We start from the raw sequence: 22116 nt of genomic DNA on the forward strand, positions 1-22116 counted from the left end.
CTGCACAGGGCACAGTCCCTCGGAGCACGCCCTTTGGTGATAAGCAGTGGGAGCATATAATTTATTGTTCAACCCAGGACACTTTTTTTTTTAACTTTTTTTTTATTGTATAACATAACATATATACAAAGCAAAGGAAGAAAGAAACAATAATGTTCAAAGTACTCTTCAACAAATAGTCACAGGACAGATCTAAATTGTCTCAGATTTTTCCTTCTAGCTGCTCCAGAATATTGGAGGCATCAAAATGGACTTTTTCTCCCTTTTTTGTGAACAATAACATATATACAAAAAAAGTAATAAATTTCAGAGCATATCACAACAATTAGTTGCAGAGCAGATTTCAGAGTTTGGTATGCAACCTAGGACACTCTTGAGAGTGAACTGACAACATTGCTGGGACCATCCCAGACAAACGGGCTGGATGGTCACCCTCGGCAATAGATCATGTTCTGTGGTCAAATCCCTGTAAAAAAAAAAAAAAAACAAGCAAAACTGGTATGCACGGGAAGTTCAGTGGTAGAATTCTCACCTGCCATGTGGGAGACCGGGGTTCAGTTCCTGGCCCATGTGGACTCCAAAACAAGAGGGAAAAATCAAGGTTTTTAAACATAAGAACTTGCTAAAACTCAAAGTAGGTAGGTGCCAAGATCGCTTTATTTTAAAAGCCGATTGTGTTGTTGAAGAAAAGGCTGTGTTCTCTGCCCATCTTAGCTACGCTTCGAGGCTGCTTGGGGAATTGATTTGAAGATGTGTATGCTCCTGGGCCTGGGGTTTTCTGAAAACAGAACAGAAAACAGAGACTAATGAGGTGGTGGCATCGGAACCCTGGAGCCTCCTGTGCCTGGCACGTGGCTGCTGCTTAGACATGACTGAGAATTCCCCGTGGCGAGACACAGGGCCACACCAGCCCCGCCAACCCTTGACCTGGAACGTGTCCTTGGAGCTAAGGCTTGCTCCGTCAGGGTCTCTCAGCAAGGCTGGGGAGGTGCTGAGAGAAGGAAGGACAGGACAAGCCCGCTGCCACCTAGCACCTGCAACCCAGGGCTCGCTTTCTCCCAAAGCTACTCTGCCAGGCAGCACCTGTCCCCAGGGATGCCAGTGCCCTCCCCTAGTGGTGAGCGGATGGAGAGAATGGTTCTGAACCCATTTTTTAAAAGGTCATGTTTTCATTTTGATGAAATTCTTGAAAAACTACTTTCCGAATAATTTAAAGTTTCTCCTCAGCACTGATAAATTGCCAATGAATGTCATTTTCACAAACTAAGGCTTCAATCCCTTCCCACAGTGTTTCCCGTGCCGGAGCGCACGCACATATTATTGAAGCCCAAGGAGATTTTTTTTTGTCTTAGGTTTGTTTGAGAGACACCAGTGTGGTAGGTAAAGGCAAGGGTTTTCATCTCCCACAGGGTTCAGGTCCTAAACCTACCACCTCTGCCTCAGTGTGTCCTGGTTCAAATGCTCCCCATGCCTCCTGCAATGACTGAGGCAGGTGGCTGGAGGCTTCTACCACCAGTATTATATGCTATTAGCACCTACTCGTTATTTCCAAACTTCTTTTTAGTTTGTTATCTCTTCAGGACACAGTGAGAGTGGAAATAGGATTATCCTGAGAGTGGAACAGAAGCATCAGCCCAGAGTGGATGACATCAGCTGCCTGCAGCGCCTTAAATGACAGGATGTTTCCCTTGCCAAAAGCTGAAGAGTAGCCTGGAAATCTCATCAAGTCCTGGCCGGATGTCAAAGGAAACTGAAGCCTTTATTGGTGCTATTAATGAGGATCCAACATGCGTGTGGGGTCCCAGAACACAAGCCCACAGAGCAGGAGGTTGAGCGGACCTGGGCCCCCCCAAGGCCACCCCTCAGGACACTGCCAGCTGGGATTAGTCACCTCAAGAACATCCTGCCCAGTCCCCCAGCCCTGATTTCACTGTCACCAAGTGACCTCTGATTGACTTTAGCATCCATCAAGATTTTCCTATAAGAGAGAGACTCCATAGAGAACAGACCCATCAAGTGGGTCTGCAGACATCAAGCTCCATCAGTGGAGTCCCATAAATTAATACTAAACCCTCTGACTTCTCTATCAGTTTCCTAGGAGTTTGGTTAGCATGAGTCAGACCTCGTAAGGATGATCATCCCTGTGTGCTCTTACAAAAATCTGTTTCTGGTGACACTGTCAATTGTGAGGGTCTGCTTAAGAGACCCATCAGCCTTCCATTGATGGTCTGTTTTTAATTTTACTGGACTCACCTCTCCAACACCCCTCCAAATAAACCCTAACACCACAGTGGAGCAGAGATTCTGAAGGGGATGGCCTTGGACACCACAGGCCGGACTGAGGAGGTGATCTGTAGGCCTGTAGGCCCAGCAGCGGCCCTCTCCTACCCCCTGCCAGGGCTTCTCCCCTCCACCTCTCCTATCCCATCCCACTCCACCCACGTGGGCCTATTTTATTATAAGCAGAACTACTAAGCAGTTCTGCCTCTCCAACCATCTCAAATGACCCCACATACCAGAAAGAATTGGAGGCTTTCAGACTGGGGTGCAGGTTTAGGGAATTAAAACTGTCTTTGGGTGTTTAAAAAAAAAAGCCACATTCCTAACCTCCATGTTATGCTTTCACAACCTCTCCTGGTATTCTCAAGGTCTCTGAGGTTCTCTGCACGCACCCAGCATCTGCCTTTATTGTACCTTTGTGGACTTGAGCCTCTTCTCTGTCTGTCCTGCGTCCTCAGAGCAGAGTGATTACTTGTGGCTTAATGATCACCTTTGGTTCAATATTAAATGCTTTAGCTCTGACTTTTTGCTTTTTTGGGCCCCCAGAAACCACATACACAAAGAATAGATCTGGTGCGAGGTGGAGGGGGGCAGCCATTGCAAAGCACCCAGGGCATAACATTGATGACTAGTTACCGGGCTCTATTTTTGGCTGGACTCAATTCAGCCATGGCCTTGGGTGTGCCTCTGAGCATGCAGCTGGCTGAGGGTATGCCAGATGAAAGAGTTCTATACTCTTTACTGCTTTGACAAGCATATATTAAACCGTATATACGTATAACCCCCCAGCTCCCCATCCCTGCACTAGTCTCACCAACCCCTCCTCCACACACTCACAACCGCAAAACCAACCACCACAATCACACCTCTGGGGGAGTCTGTCTTTTAGAATACTTACTGAACAGGTGGGCAAGAATCGAGGTACTCTGGATTGAAAACAAGAAGTAACAGAATTTGTTGTGGGTATTTTCAGGTTATAATGACCTGGTCCTGGACCCTCATGCTATAGAAAAATTCAAAAACAAAAACAGAGTGTTTACTATTACTAATGTTTGGCATCATTTAAAGCTTTATTTGCCTTCCACAAATATGCACATGGATCAATGTGATACAGTAGAAAGATCCCTGAATGTGGGCTCAGAAGACATTTTTAAGATGTGACTTGAAATGACTCGTTGTGAAATGGGAATAAAACCTGCTTTACCTACCTCATGTGATAACTGTGAAGACTGAAAGAGATAAAGTGACCTGTGACATCTCCCCTGTCCCTGCCAAGGCTTCCTGACACCCACAGGCCTCCCTCCCCAGCCCACCCACACCTCACGTATGTCTCACTCCATAGCTATTCTACTGACTGCCAATAGTGTCTTGCTGCTTCAGCCAGATACTGAAAATTGCCACAGTATGTCAAGCCCCCACCAACAGTTTTTCTGAGAACCCTAGAGAATATCCTGGGCTCTAAGGCCCTGTAAAAATTTTTCTTAGTTTATTTTTTCAGAAACTTAAGGCCTCCATATTTTTCCTCTGCAAGATAAGCTCTGAAACACAGAGGTAAGTCTCTCCAGGAACATCAGCCAGTTTCATTCCTCTACCCCAAAAGGTCAACACCCCTTTGCAGATGAAGCAGTTAAAATAGTCATTGCCCAGATACCCTGAAGATTGAAAGATCAAATGAAAGGAAGGAGGTGTAACTGGGAAATTAGGTTCTAACAAATGATTATGACTTCTGATTCATTATATAGATATTTCTTTTTAGTTTCTAGTGTATTAGAATAGCTAGAAGGAAATACCTGAAATTTGTTGAACTGTAATCCAGTAGCCTTGATCTTTGATGATTGTATAACTATATAGCTTTTATTGTGTGACCATGTGATTGTGAAAACCCTGTGACTGATACTCTCTTTATTCAGTGTATGGGTAGATGAGTAATAAAATAAAGAAAAAAAAAAGGGTAAGGGTAAGGGGTTTGGGATGTTTTGGTGTTCTTTTTTATTTTTCAGAGTAATAAAAATGTTCTAAAATTGACTGTGGTGATGAATGCACAATTATATGATGATATTGTGAGCCATTAATTGTATACATTGGATGGATTATATGGTGCATGAATATATCTCAATAAAATTACATTTAAAAAAAAGAGAAAATTCCCTGACAACCCCGGAAAAAAATTTATTAAAATTGTGGCTTGTTGCTCTGAGATGAAAGCTGTATAAAATGTTCTTACTCTTTCATATAAATGTAATATTTGTTATCTTTGTTCAAGAAAGCATTCACAGAAATTCACTGATGTAAGTGCAACGCCACAAAATTAGCATAAACAATTAACACAATTAGAAAATGACAAACGTCCCAACAGAAAAGTTAATATAAGGCAATTCACAAAGAGGAAATACAAACAGCCAAAAAAATTGGGGGTGAGTACTCTATAATCTCATTAATAATAGAAATAAATTATAATTTAAAATGTTTTATTTATTATTAATCTAGAAAATTACAAAGGTGAAAGAAAAGGAAAGAGAGGAAGGAAAGGAGGGAGGGAGGGAGGAGGAAGGGGTGAAGGAGGAAGGGAGGAAATTCAGTGAATTTCTGTGAATGCTTTCTTGAACAAAGATAACAAATATTACATTTATATGAAAGAGTAAGAACATTTTATACAGCTTTCATCTCAGAGCAACAAGCCACAATTTTAATAAATTTTTTTTCCGGGGTTGTCAGGGAATTTTCTCTTTTTTTTAAATGTAATTTTATTGAGATATATTCATGCACCATATAATCCATCCAATGTATACAATTAATTATAAGGGAGGAAGGGAGGAAGGAAAAAAAGAAAGAAGGAAGGAAAGAAGGAAAAGAAACCCAAAACTTTAGCACCCATCACAGGTACACTTAATATGAGACTGGCAGAAGTATAAATTTAAATTACCTTTCTGGAGTGTTGTCTGGCAAAATATGAAACATCTTAAAAATGTATATAGTGATCCAGAGGGAGAAGAAGAAGAAAGGAGGCGGGTTATAAGATTGCTGCAGGTATCCAGGCCTGCAGCTCAGATGTGGTAGAGAAAATGGAAACAGCCTAACCACCACTCTGTGAAATGGTGACACGATGCTAACCTTTTTTTTTCCCCTAGTAATTCACTTTTTTCCTCTCTCATTTTCAAATAGCTAGTGCTCTACCTCAGGGGTGGGACAGAACAGAAAGCAGAAATGAGTGTTTCTAGAATAATGACACATCTGCTTGAAAATAAGGTAAGTGAAGTATAGAAAAAAATTGACTAGGTCTAATAGTTGAAAGGGTGCATGGGAATTCAATATAGCATTCTGATTATATTGGTTTGGGGGCTTTTTTTTTTTTTTTTTTTTGGTAATTTAAGGCCTTTAATAATAGGTGCTTGCAATGTGTTGACTTTTTTGAAAAAACCAAGTTGTAATCTTTTATTACAAATTAAAAATCTCAACTTGACCAGATACGAAACAATTTTAAAACCTTTAAAGGTGTATCGAGAAAAACAAGACCTCTCCAGATTAAAAAATAATAATTATAAATAAATAACAATAGCAAAAAACATGCTGCATAGATAATGCAGATAGTTCTAGTTATCTGGTCAAAGGGCAAAAAGCAAGCACTTAGGGTTTTCAACTCCAATCTTTGCTCACTTCTTATTGTTGGAATTTCATCTTCACGCTACCGGATGACGGTGGAGATGGGCAGCCTTTACTCAACCATGCCCTGCTCAGCCTCGGGAGCCGAGGAATTCTCAGCTGGTAGGTGGACTGCTTTTGTCTCTTTGCCATCTTGTGGTTTTCTGGGCCTCTGCGTGGCTAACTGAAGTTACGGTCGTTGAGATGGCTGCTGACCTCGGGGCTCAACTCCTTGATTTTCCTTATCATCTTCATTGCCTTCCTCTCTAGGCAGTTTTGGCCAGAGGCCCCTACGGAATCGTGGTCTATAACCCCGCTACCTATTTTGCCTCACTGGTCTACCCTGTCCTCCTGCACCCGGGTTGCCTGCACCCTCCATCAGCTCCCGTGCACAGGAGGGTGGGAATACCGTGGGCCATGCCCTCAGGGTCTCCGCAAGCCGTAAGGTGGGAATTCGCCCAGGTGGGTCCGGCCTCCGGGAGCCTTCTTAGATTCCTCTTTCTTTTCCCCACTCTCACTCTTCTGGTAGTTTCGCTGGTAAGTGCGTGGAGGACCCCTACGACGGGAGAGTATCTGTAACTGTTAGGACTGCTGCACATTTACTGCCTTGCCCTGGAACTCCACCAGGGCCTGTGACGTTTGCTGCCTCCGCCGCCTTTTCTCCTCCAATAGCATCAAACCCCACGGTCTCTCCTACTCCTACGCCTGCCCCTGGCAGGTGCCACGGGACGTGAGGCCGCTGCCCATGATGCGGGGCTGGCTCTGGCCTCGCCGCGCGGGGTTGCGGTGCTGGCGCCCGGCCGGCTGCGGCCACGGGGCTGCGGATAACTAGGCAGGGCGGAGGCGGCGCTCAGGGCACTCTGAGGTTGGCCCTTCGCTCCTGTGGTTGTTTTCACTTTTTTTTTTTTTAATTATTAGCGCAGGTATAGGTTTACAGAAATACAGAAAGTGCAGAGTTTCCATCTCGAACCACCACACACACACACACACACACACACAGTTTCAGTACTATTAACACTGCATTAGTATGGTATCTTTGTTACAATTGATGAAACAATATACTGTAATTATATTATTAACTATAGTCCATAGTTTATATTAGGGTTCACTCTGTGTTGTAGTTCTGTTGTTTCGTGTGTGTGTGTGTGTGTGTGTGTGTGTGTGTGTGTGTTTTGGTAACATACATACAACCTAAAATTTCTCATTTTAACCTCTTTCAAATATACAATTCTTTGGTGTTAATCACCTTCACAAAGTTGTGCTACCGTCACCCCATCCATCACCAAAACTTTTCCACCTGCCCCCAGACAGAAACTCAGCATGGATTAAATATTAATGTCCCCTTCCCTACCCCCAACCCAGGCTCCTGGTAACCTGTAATTTCTGACTCTGTGAATTTGAGATTCTAATTATATTTCTTGAGATTTTTACAATATTTGTCCTTTTGTGTCTGGCTAATTTTACTCAACTTGATGTCTTCAAGTTTCATCCATACTGTAGCATGTATCAGAATGTCATTCCTTTTAATGGCTTAATTATCCATTGCATGTGTGTACCACATTTTGTTTATCCATTCCTCTGCTAATGGACACTTGGATTGCTTCCACCTTTTGGCAGTTGTGAATAATTCCACTATGAACATCATTGCCAAAAATCTGTTCAAGTCCCTTATTTCAAGTAGAATTGCTAAATCATATGGTAATTCTATACTCAACTTTCTGAGGAACTGCCCAACTGTTTTCCATAGTGGCTGCACCATTTGACATTTCCACCAACAAAGCAGGAAGGGTCCTATTTCACCACATCCTGCCCAACACTTGTTAGTTTCCATTTTTAAAATAATAGCCTTTCTAGTGGGTGTGAAGTGATATCTCTTTGTGGTTTTGATTTGCATTTCCCTAGCAGCTAATGATGTTGAGCATCTTATCATGTACTTAATGGCCATCTGGATATCTGTCTTCTTTGGAGAAATGTCTATTCAAGTCCTTTGCCCATTTTTTAGTTGGGTTGCCTTTTTGTAGATTGTAGGAGTTTGTTATATATTCTGGGTATTAAACTCTTATAACCTATATGGTTTCCAAATATTTTTTCCCATTTGCAAATTTCTCTCTTTACTTTCTTGATAAAGTCCATAGATGCACAAAAGCTTTTAATTTTGATGAAATCCCATTTTTCTATTTTTCTTTTGTTGCTTGTGTTTTTAGTGTAAAGTCTAAGAAATCATTGCCTACTACAAGATCCTGAAGATGTTTCCCTATGTTTGTTTCTAGGAGTTTTATTGTTTTAGTTCTTTTTTAAGTCTTTGATCTATTTTGAATTAATTTCTGTATATAGTGAGAGGTACACCTTCACTCTTTTGCGCATGAATATCCAGTTTTCCCAGCACCATTTGTTGACGAGACTATTCTTTTCCCATTGAGTGGATTTGATACACTTGTCAAAAGCAACTGACTATAGATGTGAGAGTATTTCAGAATTTTCAATTCTATTCCATTGGTCTATTTGTTTGTCCTTGTGCCTGTACCACATTATTGTACTGTGCTTTATTTAATGTTGCTTTGTAATAAGTTTTAAGATTAGAAAATGTGAGTCCTCCGACTTTGTTCTTCTTTTGCAAGGTGGTTTTGGCTATTCAGGGACCATTATTAACCTTCCATATGAATTTGATGACTGGCTTTTCCATTTCTGCAAAAATGACTGTTAGAATTTTGAATGGGATTAGTATGAATCTGTGAATCACTTTGGTTAGAATTGTCATCTTAACAATATGTAGTCTTACAATCCATGAAAACAGAATGTCCTTCCATTTATTTATGTCTTCGTTGATTTACTTTAGCAACATTGTAGTTTTCTATGTATATGTCCTTTACATCCTTGCTTAAATTTATCCCTAGATATATTATTATTTTCATTGCTATTGTAAATTTTCCTTAATTTCCTCTTCGGATTGTTCATTACTAGTGTATAGAACATCACGGATTTTTTTTTTTTTGTATGCTGTGCGGTAGGTCGCATTTCATTCTTTTTCCATGTTAATGTCCCATTGTTGTAGCACCATTTGATTTTTTTTTTTTTTTTTTTGGATGCATGGGCTGGGAATTGAACCTTGGTCTCCCACATAGCAGGTGAGAATTCTACCACTGAACTACCCATGCACCCCCTACCACTGATTTTTGCATGTTGACTTTGTACCTTGCTACTTGAATGAATCCTTTTATTAGTTCTAGTATCTTTTTTTGTGAATTTTTGGGGGACTTTCAATATATAGGATCATGTCATCTGCAATTGGGGAAAGTTTTACTTCTTCTTCTCCAATTTGGATGCCTTTTATTTCTTTTCCTTGCTTAACTGCTCTGGCTAAAACTTCTAGCACAATTTGAAAAACAGTGGTGATGGTAGGCATCTTTGTCTTATTCCTGATCTTAGAGGGAAAGCTTTCAGTTTTTCACCATTTAGTGTGATGTTAGTTGTGTGTTTTAAATTTTTCATAACACAAAGTTAAGAATAATACATATTTATACTTTTACCCAGAAATTCCACTTTTAGGAATTCAATAATTAAGAATATGTTTAAATAGTTAGCCACAAAGTCATTCACTATATCTTGCTTCTAAAAAATTGGAAAAATTGAAAATTGGAAACAAACTAAAATGACCAATGATATGTAGCTGGTTAAACAAATCATTATCCATCCATCTGTCCAGTGTGATGAATTTTCATATAAAAAACTATTCCCAAATATTGTTAGTGAAAAATGCAAGTTTTTAAAAAATGCATAGTAAAAACTTAGAATGGAATTATCTCTGGGTGATAAGAGATATCTGAGTATATCTCAGTACTCAGATAAGAGATATCAGACAGTATGCTGAGTATGCTGGCATGTTGAGTAAAAAAAAAACTAATTGCTTATCTGCATTTTCTAATTTTCCTATAATGTACATGAATGCCTCGAAAAATGAAAATATTTAATTGTATAGATAAAAAAATATTGAATTTGGGTCAAGGAAAAAGAAGTAGAAAAAGAAAAGATAAAACAAGCAGTAAGCGTAGAATAGAGAAACATATCCTGGTATATCCTTGTAATAGGTAAATCTGGGTCACAAATTAGCCAATGGATATGACTGAACACACACCCCAGACTCAGACCTTCTGCGGGTTTAAGAACAAGTCTTTCCCCTGCCTACTCTGGCGGGTGGCACAGGCGTGTAATTAGGGCTGCCATTTTCAATTATTCCACCATGAACGGAGTCTGTTATTAACAGCCAAGCATAAGCCTGATAATGAAGGGATAGATGAAGACTCATAATTTTAAAACTCATGGCAGAGGGATGAGAACAGTCACGTTTTCAAACTCATGCACATGTGTGACTGAGATCCTTATCAGGAGGAAGCTATCTGTATGGCGTGTGTGTACCTTGCTTCACATTGGAGAAATCTGTGCCACCATAAAAACAAAGGAGTAAACACTAGTGAAATTTTGGGAGAAACGGTCCATGCAACCTCCCCTTTGTTCGTCCATAATAATGCAGTACCCTCCGGCCAGATCAATAGCTAAGGCAGAAAGGGATGCTGCATGTTCGCATGGATTCCACGCACACAACCACCATTGCAAGCATGGCCAAGAAACACTGCAAGCTGCATCCTTTCCCCTCAAGCCTAATGTGGCTTTTATTTCTAAGCTTCCAAATCAGGAGCTCCTCAGGAGTCCTGTCAGGCCTGATGGAGTACTAATATGTACCTGTGCCAACCAGAAGCCTCTGTGCATGGGCTTGACTTTCTGAATCAAATGGACCAAGACGTAGAACAGAAGGAAATTACTGAAAGCTTTTTATCCTACATGTGTCAGAAGAAATCTTTAAGAGGGAACATGAGGGAATTGGATACCAGCCCAAGTTAATATTCCAGAAGCCACAGGAATGCTGAGGCAGGCAAAGTCATGACTGTTTCAAATGAAAAATAACAATTCTGCAGTGATCCTACAACGGTCAGGAAGCAGTTCCATCAGTGCCCACTTCCGCGCCATGTAAGGACGGCTTGAGTGGGCACAGCAAAAATACAGGGAAGAGACTCGGTCCAAACTGGCTCTGAATGAATGTGGATCCAGAAATGGATCCAGTTCAACAGGAGGGTGCTTAAAATAAGAAAGACATTTGAACCATGTCCTATTTTTCCTTGAGGTTGGGAATTCTCCCTCCTTTACTGGAGACCATTGAACGTGATCCAGAGTTTTGGTCTCACATAACATATGATGTATGTGTGAATGGAAGGCACCAGAGTTCACCAAGCAGTACTAAGCACCTCTTACACAGTCAAAGGGAAAGTTTCTTAAATCTTCCTTATGTCAAGACCATACTTTGGCAACTCTGGGTTTCCTGATGCTAACCCCTTCAAAGACAATTGTCATTTGGTGCCAGGGACACCTGGATACCCTCCTTGAGTTCCAGAACCCGATGCCAGAGGAAATCACAGGAAATCTTTTATAGTATCCACTCCTCTGCTTTGAAGCATGATTACATCTTAACCCCCCTGACAAGGTGGTATCTTTTTCTTCCTTTAAAAATAATACTATTTAGTTGACTCTCTACTGGAGGGCAATTTTAACCAATAGGAGCTCTAGGGCTTGTATAAATGAATAAGTTGTTTATCTTTGACCTCAGAAGAGTTTAAAGTCCAGAGAGCGGACAGACAGAACCAAACAAAAATACCACAAAAGAATAAATGTAAGAAGCTGGGTGGTTATTAGTGAAGGCAGCTACCTGCTTGGCTTCAAAATTCCAAACCGAGTCATGGGGTAACCTGACTGTCCTAGCTAAGTGTGGCTTCAGTGGGCTTCAGGATATTGCCAGAGGGCCAGAGCTTTCAACTTACTGCAAAAGATTCAGAATACACTGTCTTTTCTAGAGTGCTCCTGGGTCCTTTTCAACAATGAAGAAGCTTGACTTATTTGGTTCCAATCCCTCATGGGCGATAATTCTGTAGCATTTAGGCCTTAGGTAAACCCTGGCATGTCCCCCATTGAGCGCACTCCTTCTCCAGGGCTGAGAGGATGGGACTAGTAAATCTATACGACACTGCTCAGGAATTAAAGTGTGTATCCCTTTGGGAAAGGTCAGGGCAACAAAATGTCAGGGGCCTCTAAAAGACCATATGGGAGTAGATAAAATTGTCCCAAGTGTTCAGCTCATTTCTTCATTCAACTGGTATACAGTGTTCTAGGTAGTGTGCTGGAAGCTGGGAATCCAGTGGTATGTGATTGCCTCCCAATATCCATATCCCATTCCTTAGTGTTAGAACTCATAGTGAGCACACATCAACCCAGAATAAACACTAAATTTCCCACCTTCCCTTACAGCAAGATGTGGCCACATGACTAAGTTCTAGCCAACAGGATGGAGGTAGAAGAGGTATATGCAAATTCCAAGGAGCATCCTTAAGAAGAGGGCAGTTTGTCCTTCTCAGCACTCTTGGGCCATGGAAATGGAAGCCATGCTTAGCAGAACAGCACACAGAAGGAGTCTGATGCTGTAGAATTATCATGTCAGACCTGTACTGTCTACTGCAGGAATTTTATCATATGAGAAATACTTGAATTCCTAGCTTCTTTATAATATTATTATTTTGGGTCTCTGTTTCTGGCAGCTGAACTTGGTCCTAACTGTTACAATAGTTGCATGTATCTTGCTCTCGTGGGGCTTACATTTTAGCAGAGGATATATACTTTACAAAAAGATTCTATGTTAGGCAACAAAACAAATGTAAATAAATTTTAAAAGACCGAAACCACAGAAAGTACCTCATCTGATCACAATGTAATGAAATCAGAAATCAAAAGAAGAAGGAAAACTGGAAAATTCAAAATATGTGGAAATTTAAAACATACTTTAAAACAACCAATGGGTTAAAGAAAAAATCACAGTGAAATTAGTAAGTAGTCAGGCAAATGAAAATGAAAACACAACACATCAAAACTTAAGGGATGTCAGTGGAAGAGTGCTTGCCTTCCATGTGGTAGACCCAGGTTCAATTCCCGGACCATATATGTAAAAAACAAAACAAATAACAAACAAACAAAGAAACTTAAGGGATGAAGTGAAAGCAGTAATCAGAAAGAAATTTATAGTTGTGCCTACATTGGAAAAGAAGAAAGATCTCAAATCAATAACTTAACCTTCTACATTATTGAACTAGAAAAAGAAGAGCAAACCCAAAGGAAGCAGGAGGAAATAAAGTTTAGAGTGGAGATAAATGAGGTAGAGAATAGAAAAACAATAAAATCAAAAAAAACAAAAGTTGGTTCTTTGGAAAGCTCAACAAAATAGACTTTTAGCTAGACAACCAAGAAAAAAAGAAAATTCATGTTTCTAAAATGAGGAATACTGTGGGAACATTTTTCCTGACCTTATAGAAAAATTAAAAGACTATAAGAGAATATTATGGACAATTATATGTCAACAAATTAGATAATCTAGATGCACAAATTCCTAAAAACATACAAACTACCAAAAGCAATTCGAGAAGAAATACAAAATCTGACTAGGACTCTAATAGAGATTGCATCAGTAATCAAAAACATCCAACAACAAAAAGTCCAGGAACAAATGGCTTTACTGGGGAATTCAATCAAATGCTTAAAAAAGCATACTAATTCTTCTCAAACTCTGCCTAAAAAACAGAATAGGAGGGAATACTTCTTAATTCACCCTATAAGGTCCATATTACCCTGATACCAAAGCCAGACAAAGACAACAGAAGAAAACTACATATCAATATCCCTAATGGGTAAACATACAAAAATCCTCAACTAGAAACCAAAACCAGCAACATATTAAAAGGATTATACACCATAAGCAAGTAATTCCAATCCTAACAATATACCCAAGAGAAGTGAAAACAGGTGTTCACACACAAACCTGTACACAAATGTTCAAAAAGTTGAAACAACCCAAATGACCATCAACTGACAAATGGATAAACAAAGTATGGTATACCTAGACAATGGAATAGTTTTCAACCATAAATAGGAATGATGTACTGATGATCCATACGCTAACATGGAACCTTGAAAACACTGTTTTCTGAAAGAAACCAGATACCAAAAGCCATATATTGTATGATTCCATTGATATGAAATGTCCAGAACAGGCAAATCCAAAGATACAGAAGGCACATTAGTAGTTGCCAGGGGCTGAGGAGAGGTTCAGCGGGTACTGACTGCTTAATAGGTACAGGGTTTCTTTTTGCAATGATGAAATGTTCTGGAATTAGATGGTGGTGATGGCTGACCAACACTGGGAATGTGCTGAAAATCCCTGACTTATACACTTTAAAATAGTTAAAATGGTGAATTTTATGTTTTATGGATTTTACCTCAGTTTAAAAAAATGCTGAGGAAGAGTTTGGAGGGCAAAAGGGATGTGGGAAGGGTTTGTATAGGAAGCAGTGATAGAAAAGGTCAGGGAAGGCCAAACTAGGCGGGCCCTTGAGGGCAGCCCTAGAGAGGGGGATGCTATTCATTTTAGCTCTGTTGAGACAACTTTGCTGTATCACAAATTTAAAACAGAAAACGCTAACTGACCTGTGTTGAATTAATTAGTAGAAAAGACCAAAGAGAAGATTATTAATGGTCTCTGGGACATCTTAATCTTTAGACAAGTTAATAGTAGTTCTTTTCCATTCAGTTTTTTTAACTATGTTATGTCTCAGAGGGTGGGGACTGAAGCTAGGTTGAATGTGCCAAATTTTCTTAAAACAGTAAGTCAAATCCACAAATAGTCACTGACACCTGCTGGGTCCTTTATGACAGGGATCCTGGGAGATGCTAAAAACCATTTAATGTAGGATCAATGACTTCAGGGTGCCTACAATCTAGTTGTGGTAGTGAGGGTCAGGTGTCAGCTTGGCCAGGTAAAGGTGCCTAGTTCTATTGCTATGGACATGAGCCAATGGTACGTGAACCTCATCTGTTGCTCATTACATCTGCAGTCAGCTAAGAGGCGTGCCTGCTGCAATGAATGATGTTTAATTTAATTGGCTGGTGCTTAAATGAGAGAGCTCAACATAGCACAGCCCAAGCAGCTCATCTCAGCACTTGCAACTCAGCGCAAGGCCTTTGGAGATACAGAAAGAAATCACCCCAGGGAAAGTTGTTGGAACCCAGAGGCCTGGAGAGAAGGCCAGCAGAGACCATCCTGTGTCTCTGGCATCTCCCAGATGTTTTCCTAATGGTAGGAGAAGCAGCTTCAGATGAGGGAAGGAACTCTGGGAGGCCATCTTTCTCTCTTCAGTGCCTCTGGCACCAGAAGATTCCTCTCACCTAGATAGCAAACATACCCTTTTTGCAGTCCCGATAGTGGGTATCCGTGGTTTTGTGTCCCAGCATCCCTTCCCTATTCTTCTAATAACTAAACTCTTTTTCTAGGTTTGGATCAGGCGTACCCATTACCACCACCACCATTAAAAAGACATAACCCAGTGCTGAGGAGAGAGCCCACTACTCCTTGTCACAGCGATTGGTTCAGGGGCAAGCACGTGACCCTAGCCTAACCAATCGGAGGAGCCTGCTGCTTTTTCAGTCTCTGGGAGCGGAGCCCGCGGCGTGCAGATCTGGGAAGCTTGTGGCCATGTCCTGCTGTTGGAAAATGAACGTCCAAAGATGGGGCAAGATAAATCAGTTTGAGAAGAATTAGTATGCTTTTTTAAACATGTGATTGAATTCCCCAGTAAAGCCATTTGTTCCTGGACTTTTTGTTGTTGGACGTTTTTGATTACTGATGCAATCTCTGTTAGAGTCCTAGTCAGATTTTGTATTTCTTCTCGAATTGCTTTTGGTAGTTTGTATGTTTTTAGGAATTTGTGCATCTAGATTATCTAATTTGTTGACATACAATTGTCCATAATATTCTCTTATAGTCTTTTAATTTTTCTATAAGGTCAGGAAAAATGTTCCCACAGTATTCCTCATTTTAGAAACATGAATTTTCTTTTTTTCTTGGTTGTCTAGCTAAAAGTCTATTTTGTTGAGCTTTCCAAAGAACCAACTTTTGTTTTTGTTGATTTTATTGTTTTTCTATTCTCTACCTCATTTATCTCCACTCTAAACTTTATTTCCTCCTGCTTCCTTTGGGTTTGCTCTTCTTTTTCTAATTCAATAATGTAGATAAATCAGTGGCCAGACATGACAGAGATTATATGTACCAATGAATTCCGTCCCACTTTCATGCTTTTATTTTCTGCTTAAACTAATTTGGTGTGGTTTCTATCACTTGCAATTGAAAAAAAAATCCTAATACATTCTCCTTCTTTTCCTAGTCAAGTTATTGTTAAAAGGAAAGCAAGCAGGAAAAGCTTCACCTTCGCAGCTAGATAGTGATACATGACTCTGCTGATGTTAATATGATTGGAAAAGTTACATAGATTTAAGAAAAAAAATTGCCAGGAAAAATTTTCTTAAAAATCCGAATGTATCTGGAGTTATATTGGAAAGTTTATATTTTCCCCAAAATGTTAGCCTCAAGTGAAATCAACTTTCAGGAGATTGAGGCTCAGACCTGCTTTAATCATCTTAACTCTCAGATTACACTCAATAAGAAATCAATTTGCGTTTGGCTTCATTCATTCTATGTTAATTATTTTCTTCTAAAATTCTTAAATGCAAAAACAGTTAAAATAACTTAAATTTCATTCAAAACACTAATTTTAATGCATAGAGGATGCCATAGTTCTGACATCCCTTTTCAAACTCTATTAAATGTGACTAGGCAAGTCACATAATGACCATTTATATCTGTTCATATAATTCTGCTTATCCAATCCTTTTCTTATTCTTTATAGTCCTGTCAGATTTTAAGAAATACAGATATATCTTAAAGTATTTCTAACATCATTTGTTTCCAATCAGTAAAGACATACATGTCTTAATTTTCCTCTGCTATACTTTTATGGTAACCAATTTGATGGCTCTTTTCCTCAAACACTTCCTTTCTGTCTTTTAAAAATAATATTTTGGAAAATTATAAAATCAGTAGAGAAGAGAGAAAGGAAGTAAACAATTACTCTTAGTCAAAGCACCCCAGTATAGCCACTGAAAGCATTTTGGTGCATTTCCTCTCTTTTTATACACATGATTTTTCTTACATTATTTTAATCATAATACAAATACTGCTTTGTATCCTGCTTTTTTTCACTCCACGCCAGAACATAAACGTTTTTGGTGCTATTTTATAGTCTTCACAATAATTGTTTTAATGGCTGCAAAATATTCCTTGGAGTGGATATGCACTAATCTTTTAGAATCATTTCCCTTCTATTAGATATTAAATGGTTGCTGCTGTTATTTTGTTATTATAAATCATCTCTTGATGATATATTTTTGTAAATGTGTGTTTCTGTATTTAAGGTTATAAGTTAAGGAGAGTTTTCTCAAAGTGGAATCAATGGGCTAAAAGATATAAACATTTTTTATAGCTCTGTATATCCTGCTCTCACTACCAATTGACAAGAAAAGCACTGAATCTCTATAACTAACATGCCAAAAAGATATTGAAAAAATTAGAAACAAACAAAATCTTCCTAATTCCACCATCTTCCTGGAATTCCTCCCTCCTTACCCTAATGGGACTGTTAAATAAAGTCAACAATAACCTCTATACATTCAGAAAAGCCATGCAGAATATGATCTCCTTAATACCCTCATTTTGAAATACATTCAGAAGGTAATAAAATTCATGCAATTTCTTTGGCAGATCGAGAGATTCATTTGGGTCTTTTATAAAGCAATTAAATCCAGTAAAGAGGGGCAGCAAGGGAAGGAGAGGAATAAGAAATTCTAAATGACAAGATTTATTTTGTTCAATTCTCTTGGCTGAGAATGGCTGGATTTATTGCAGTTTGCTTTTTTGTCTTTAAAAATATCTTGGTTATGAGTGAACTGCACCTTTTGGTCTTGAGATTTGTGGGGCTTGGTAATTACCAAAGTCCGAAAAAGGAATGGTGACTGGTAAAAGTTTCTAATACAATTTTATTTTCTGTGGATGAAAAAAGGGGCTTTTTACTTATGGTAGTAACATATCCTCTGGCATCTGACTCTCCAAAATGCTCACATCAATAGTTTCCTTAACAGTCTTTCCCGTGGAAAAAACAATTATGTGATTGTATTAATCAAGGTTCTCTAGAGAAACAGAACCAACAGGAGATATCTGTAAATATAATATAAAAATGTCTCAAGCACCGTGGGAATGCAAGAGTCCCAAATCCTTAGGGCAGGCTGTGAGGCTGGCAGCTCCAATGTAGGGTCTCTACTAACTCCATAAGAGAAGCTCATTGACTGAAGAAGCAGTGAAAAGGTTCTCTTCTCCCTTAAGTCTTTAAGGGATTGAATCAAATCACCTGATTGGGTTATCTTGTTTGTGGGAGGCACACTCTTAGTTGATCCTAGCTGTAAACAGCCGCAGCTGCAATGACTGATGATTTAATAAACCAGCCTTCTGGTTTATCAACCAGCCATGAGATATCCTCGCAGTAACAGGCCAGTGCTTGCCTGACCAGACAACTGGGCACCATCACCTGGCCAAGCTGACACCTGAACCCAACCATCACAGTGATCCATAATCAATTATTATTATTTTTAAAATAACTGAGATAGCCAATAATTATACATCAAATTGGTAATTTAAAGATTAAAAACCATGTTCGAAGTGGACAAATCTCTTGCCCACAGCCTTTTCTGAGAGTTACCAATGCTCTGAGACAAAATATAATTCACCAACTGACACAAACAAGAAGGCTGTGTTTTTTAACAAGTGAGAATGTCTCCTTACACTAAGAGACTTTCTGAAACATAAGATTCTAGATGATTTTCAAATTCAAAGCTTATGTAGTTATCACACACACAAAAAATCACATTTAATCTAATATGCCTTCATATGATTATTTACTCATTTTTTTAATAGGTTTCTCTTTGGGATTTCATGTATAATGGATAAATGAATTTCAGAAAGCTAGCTTTTACAAGTCATGTAAAGAAAAGAGGAGAAGCATATCTGTATATAACTGTCTTTTATGACCTGCCTTGTTCTCAAAGGGCCTTAAAGTGACTCAGTGAATGTCTATAGGTTTGCACTATATGGCACTGTATCTACATGTCAGATTACTGCTGATTGTTGGTTTCACATATGCCAACAATGGGGCAACCTGTCCTAAGTCGATGAGGAAGTGGCACCCCAACCTTACCATACAACCATAGATAAAACAGGTTTCAGAGGAATTAAAGAGTTAAAAGTGAAAAACAAAACAATCAAAATGTAAAATAAGCAGAAGAAAATTAAAGTGTACATTATGTCTCTGGAGGGAATTTTTTTTTTATGTGGTGGAAGAAATAAAAAAGGAGAAGATACATAGATTTCATTCATTCATTCCATACATTTTTTGGAGCACTGTACTAGGTTCTGGGCATTTATGAATAAGACAGATATAGTCCTTTCCTTCCAGAGCTTACATTCCAGAAAGTAATAACAAATTACCTAATTTAAGGGCATAATATTTTAACTTTTGTATATATAACAACACAAAAGTAAAAGATAAGATCCCTGAAAAACTTCAGCAAATAGAAGTATTATATCTCTTCCTTATAGATAGTTTATACAAGTCACCAAAAAGAACACTAAAATTCTGCCCAATAAATAAATGAGCAAAGACTAAGCAGAAAGCATACAGGAAGGACCAGAAGTAATTGGTTAACGAATAATCAGAATGTAGCCACAGATCAATTGAGCAGATGTAAAGTAAAATAACTAGATAACTTTTTTAACCATCACATTTTAACATATCTTTTAAGTCTTGATAAACAAGATTTATACAGATTTTGTGAAATGGGCACCCTCTTAATTATGGATGGAGATGCAATTAAATTTTTTTAAGGTTTGGCCATGTATATGCTCTTGTAGGTTCTACTTGTGATAATCCATAAAAGACAATTCTAGACTGTGAAGAGAATGAAGAGACAAGCCACAGACCGAGGGGAAAATAATTTCAAGACACATATCTCGCAAAGGACGTGTATGCAAAATATACAAAGAACTCTTAAAGCTCAGTAATAAAACAACCAACCTAATTTTTCAAATGGGCGAAAGAGCTGAACAGACACCTAACCAGAGAAAGTGTACAGATGGCAAATAAGATTCTCAATATCATATATCATTAGGGAATTGCAAATTAAAACAAGTCACTACTGTACACTTATTAGAATGGCTAAAATCCAAAACACTGACACCACCAAATGCTGACCAGGATGGCGAGCAATAGAAACTCTCATTCATTGCCAGGAGAAGTGCAAAATAGTACAGCCACTTTAGAAAATGGTTTGGCAGGTTTTTACAAAGCTAAACATAGGCTTACCATATGATACAGCATTCATAGGTATTTATCCAAAAGAGTTGAAAATGTATGTCCATGCAAAAATTTGCACATAAACATTTATAACACATTTATTCACAACTGACAAAATTGGAAGCAATCAAGATCCCTTCCATAGGTGAATGGAGAAGCAAACTGTGGCACATTCATAAAATGAAATATTATTTAGCAAGAGAAAGCAACGAGTTATCAAGCTACCAAAAAGCAAGGGGTCGGGCCGCGGTGGCTCAGCGGGCAAAGTGCTTGCCTGCCATGCCGGAGGACCTCGGTTCGATTCCCGGCCCCAGCCCATGTAAAAAACAAACAAACAAACAAAATACAATAAAACAAGAAAATGTTTAAAAGATGTTTCCCTTTCTTCCTCCCATCCTTCCTTCCTTCTCTCTGTCTTTCCTTCCCTTCCTCCCTCTCTCTTTAAAAAAAAAAAAAAAAAAGCAAGGAACCTTAATGCTATTAATACTATTGCTAAGTGAAGTAAGTAAGACTCCATCTGTATGACATTGTGGAAAAAGTAAAATATATAAACAGTAAAAAGATCAGTGTTTTCCAGGACTTATGAGAATGATGAATAGGTGGAGCACAGGGCATTTTTTATGTCAATGAAACTATTCTGTATGATACCATATTGATAAACATACGATATTATACATTCGTCAAAACCCATAGATCTGTACACTCAAAGAGTGAACCCTAATGCAAACTATAGACTTTTGTTACTAAAAATGTATCAAAATTGGTTCACTGAATGTAACAAATATATCACATTAATGCAAGATATTAAAAATAGAAGAAACTCTCTGGGGGTGGGGTATATATGGGAACTCTGTGCAATTTTTTCTGTAAACCTAAAACTGCTCTAAAAAATAAACTTTATTATTTTAAAAAATAAGATTTCCTAAATCTAAAAAAGACATGCATAATGTCTTATCACAACATTAGTCTTTCAATCTGAGTATTCAATGACGTAGTCTTTACAAGACAAAGGTGTGTATGTAAGCAAAAGCAAAAGTTTTCCTAATACAAAAGAATTCTCCATTGTGCTGACTCCCTATAAAATTATGTCCTATTTAAGCATCTCTCCCTGCTCAATGCTGGCATCCACCATTGCTACAAAGTCATTGTCTTTGTGAATCAGTTTCTTTCCCTCATTATTAAATTATCATCCAACAATACAAATAAGTGCATGTCTACTTCACTTTGGTGAAAATGCAAATTTTACCAAAACAATCAATATTTCATGAAGTTATGCAAGTATGGAGCAGTACTTAAATCATAGGAAATGCCTTGTAATTGACTGATGAGGATCTAGTTGTTCTGGAAGTTGTCTTTTCATTACTAAATAGTATGCTTATTGTTATTTTTTTTCACTTTTTTATTAATTTTTAAATTAAAAAAAATAACAATTCAAACATTCTTAACATATAATCATTCTGTTCTACATATATAATCAGTAATCCACAGTATCATCACATAGTTGCATATTCATCATCATCTAAGAAATCATTTCCTAGAACATTTGCATCAATTCAGAAAAAGAAATAAAAAGAAAACAAAAAATTCATACATACCATACCCTTTACCTCTCCCTTTCATTGATCACCAGCATTTCAATCTACTAAATTTATTTTAAAATTTGTTCCCCCTCTTATTTATTTTTATGCCGTTTTACTCGTCTGTTGATAAGGTAGATAAAAGGAGCATCAGACACAAGGTTTTCACAATCACACAGTCACACTGTGAAAGCTATATCATTATTCAATCATCATCAAGAAATATGGCTACTGGAACA

At 38.5% G+C, this 22116-nt stretch overlaps 1 protein-coding gene and 1 pseudogene across 4 annotated transcripts in view; both read right to left on the reverse strand.

Moving 5' to 3' along the window:
* Positions 1-638: 638 nt before the first annotated feature.
* Positions 639-22116, reverse strand: part of STPG4 (sperm-tail PG-rich repeat containing 4) — a 52425-nt gene continuing 30947 nt past the window's right edge. For 2 of the 4 annotated variants that reach the window (XM_077134157.1, XM_077134156.1), the window contains one exon: positions 3178-3283. In XM_077134157.1, coding sequence (XP_076990272.1) covers positions 3279-3283 — 5 coding nt within the window. In that variant the 3' untranslated portion in view covers positions 3178-3278. Of the gene's footprint in view, positions 779-3177; positions 3284-22116 lie in introns of those variants that run through there. The other 2 variants (XM_077134155.1, XM_077134154.1) reach the window with 2 other exon arrangements.
* LOC143661655 (Y-box-binding protein 1 pseudogene) lies at positions 5952-10941 on the reverse strand (annotated as a pseudogene).

This window comes from Tamandua tetradactyla, chromosome 17 (genome assembly GCF_023851605.1).
Source record: "Tamandua tetradactyla isolate mTamTet1 chromosome 17, mTamTet1.pri, whole genome shotgun sequence".
Classification (NCBI taxonomy): Eukaryota; Metazoa; Chordata; class Mammalia; order Pilosa; family Myrmecophagidae; genus Tamandua; species Tamandua tetradactyla.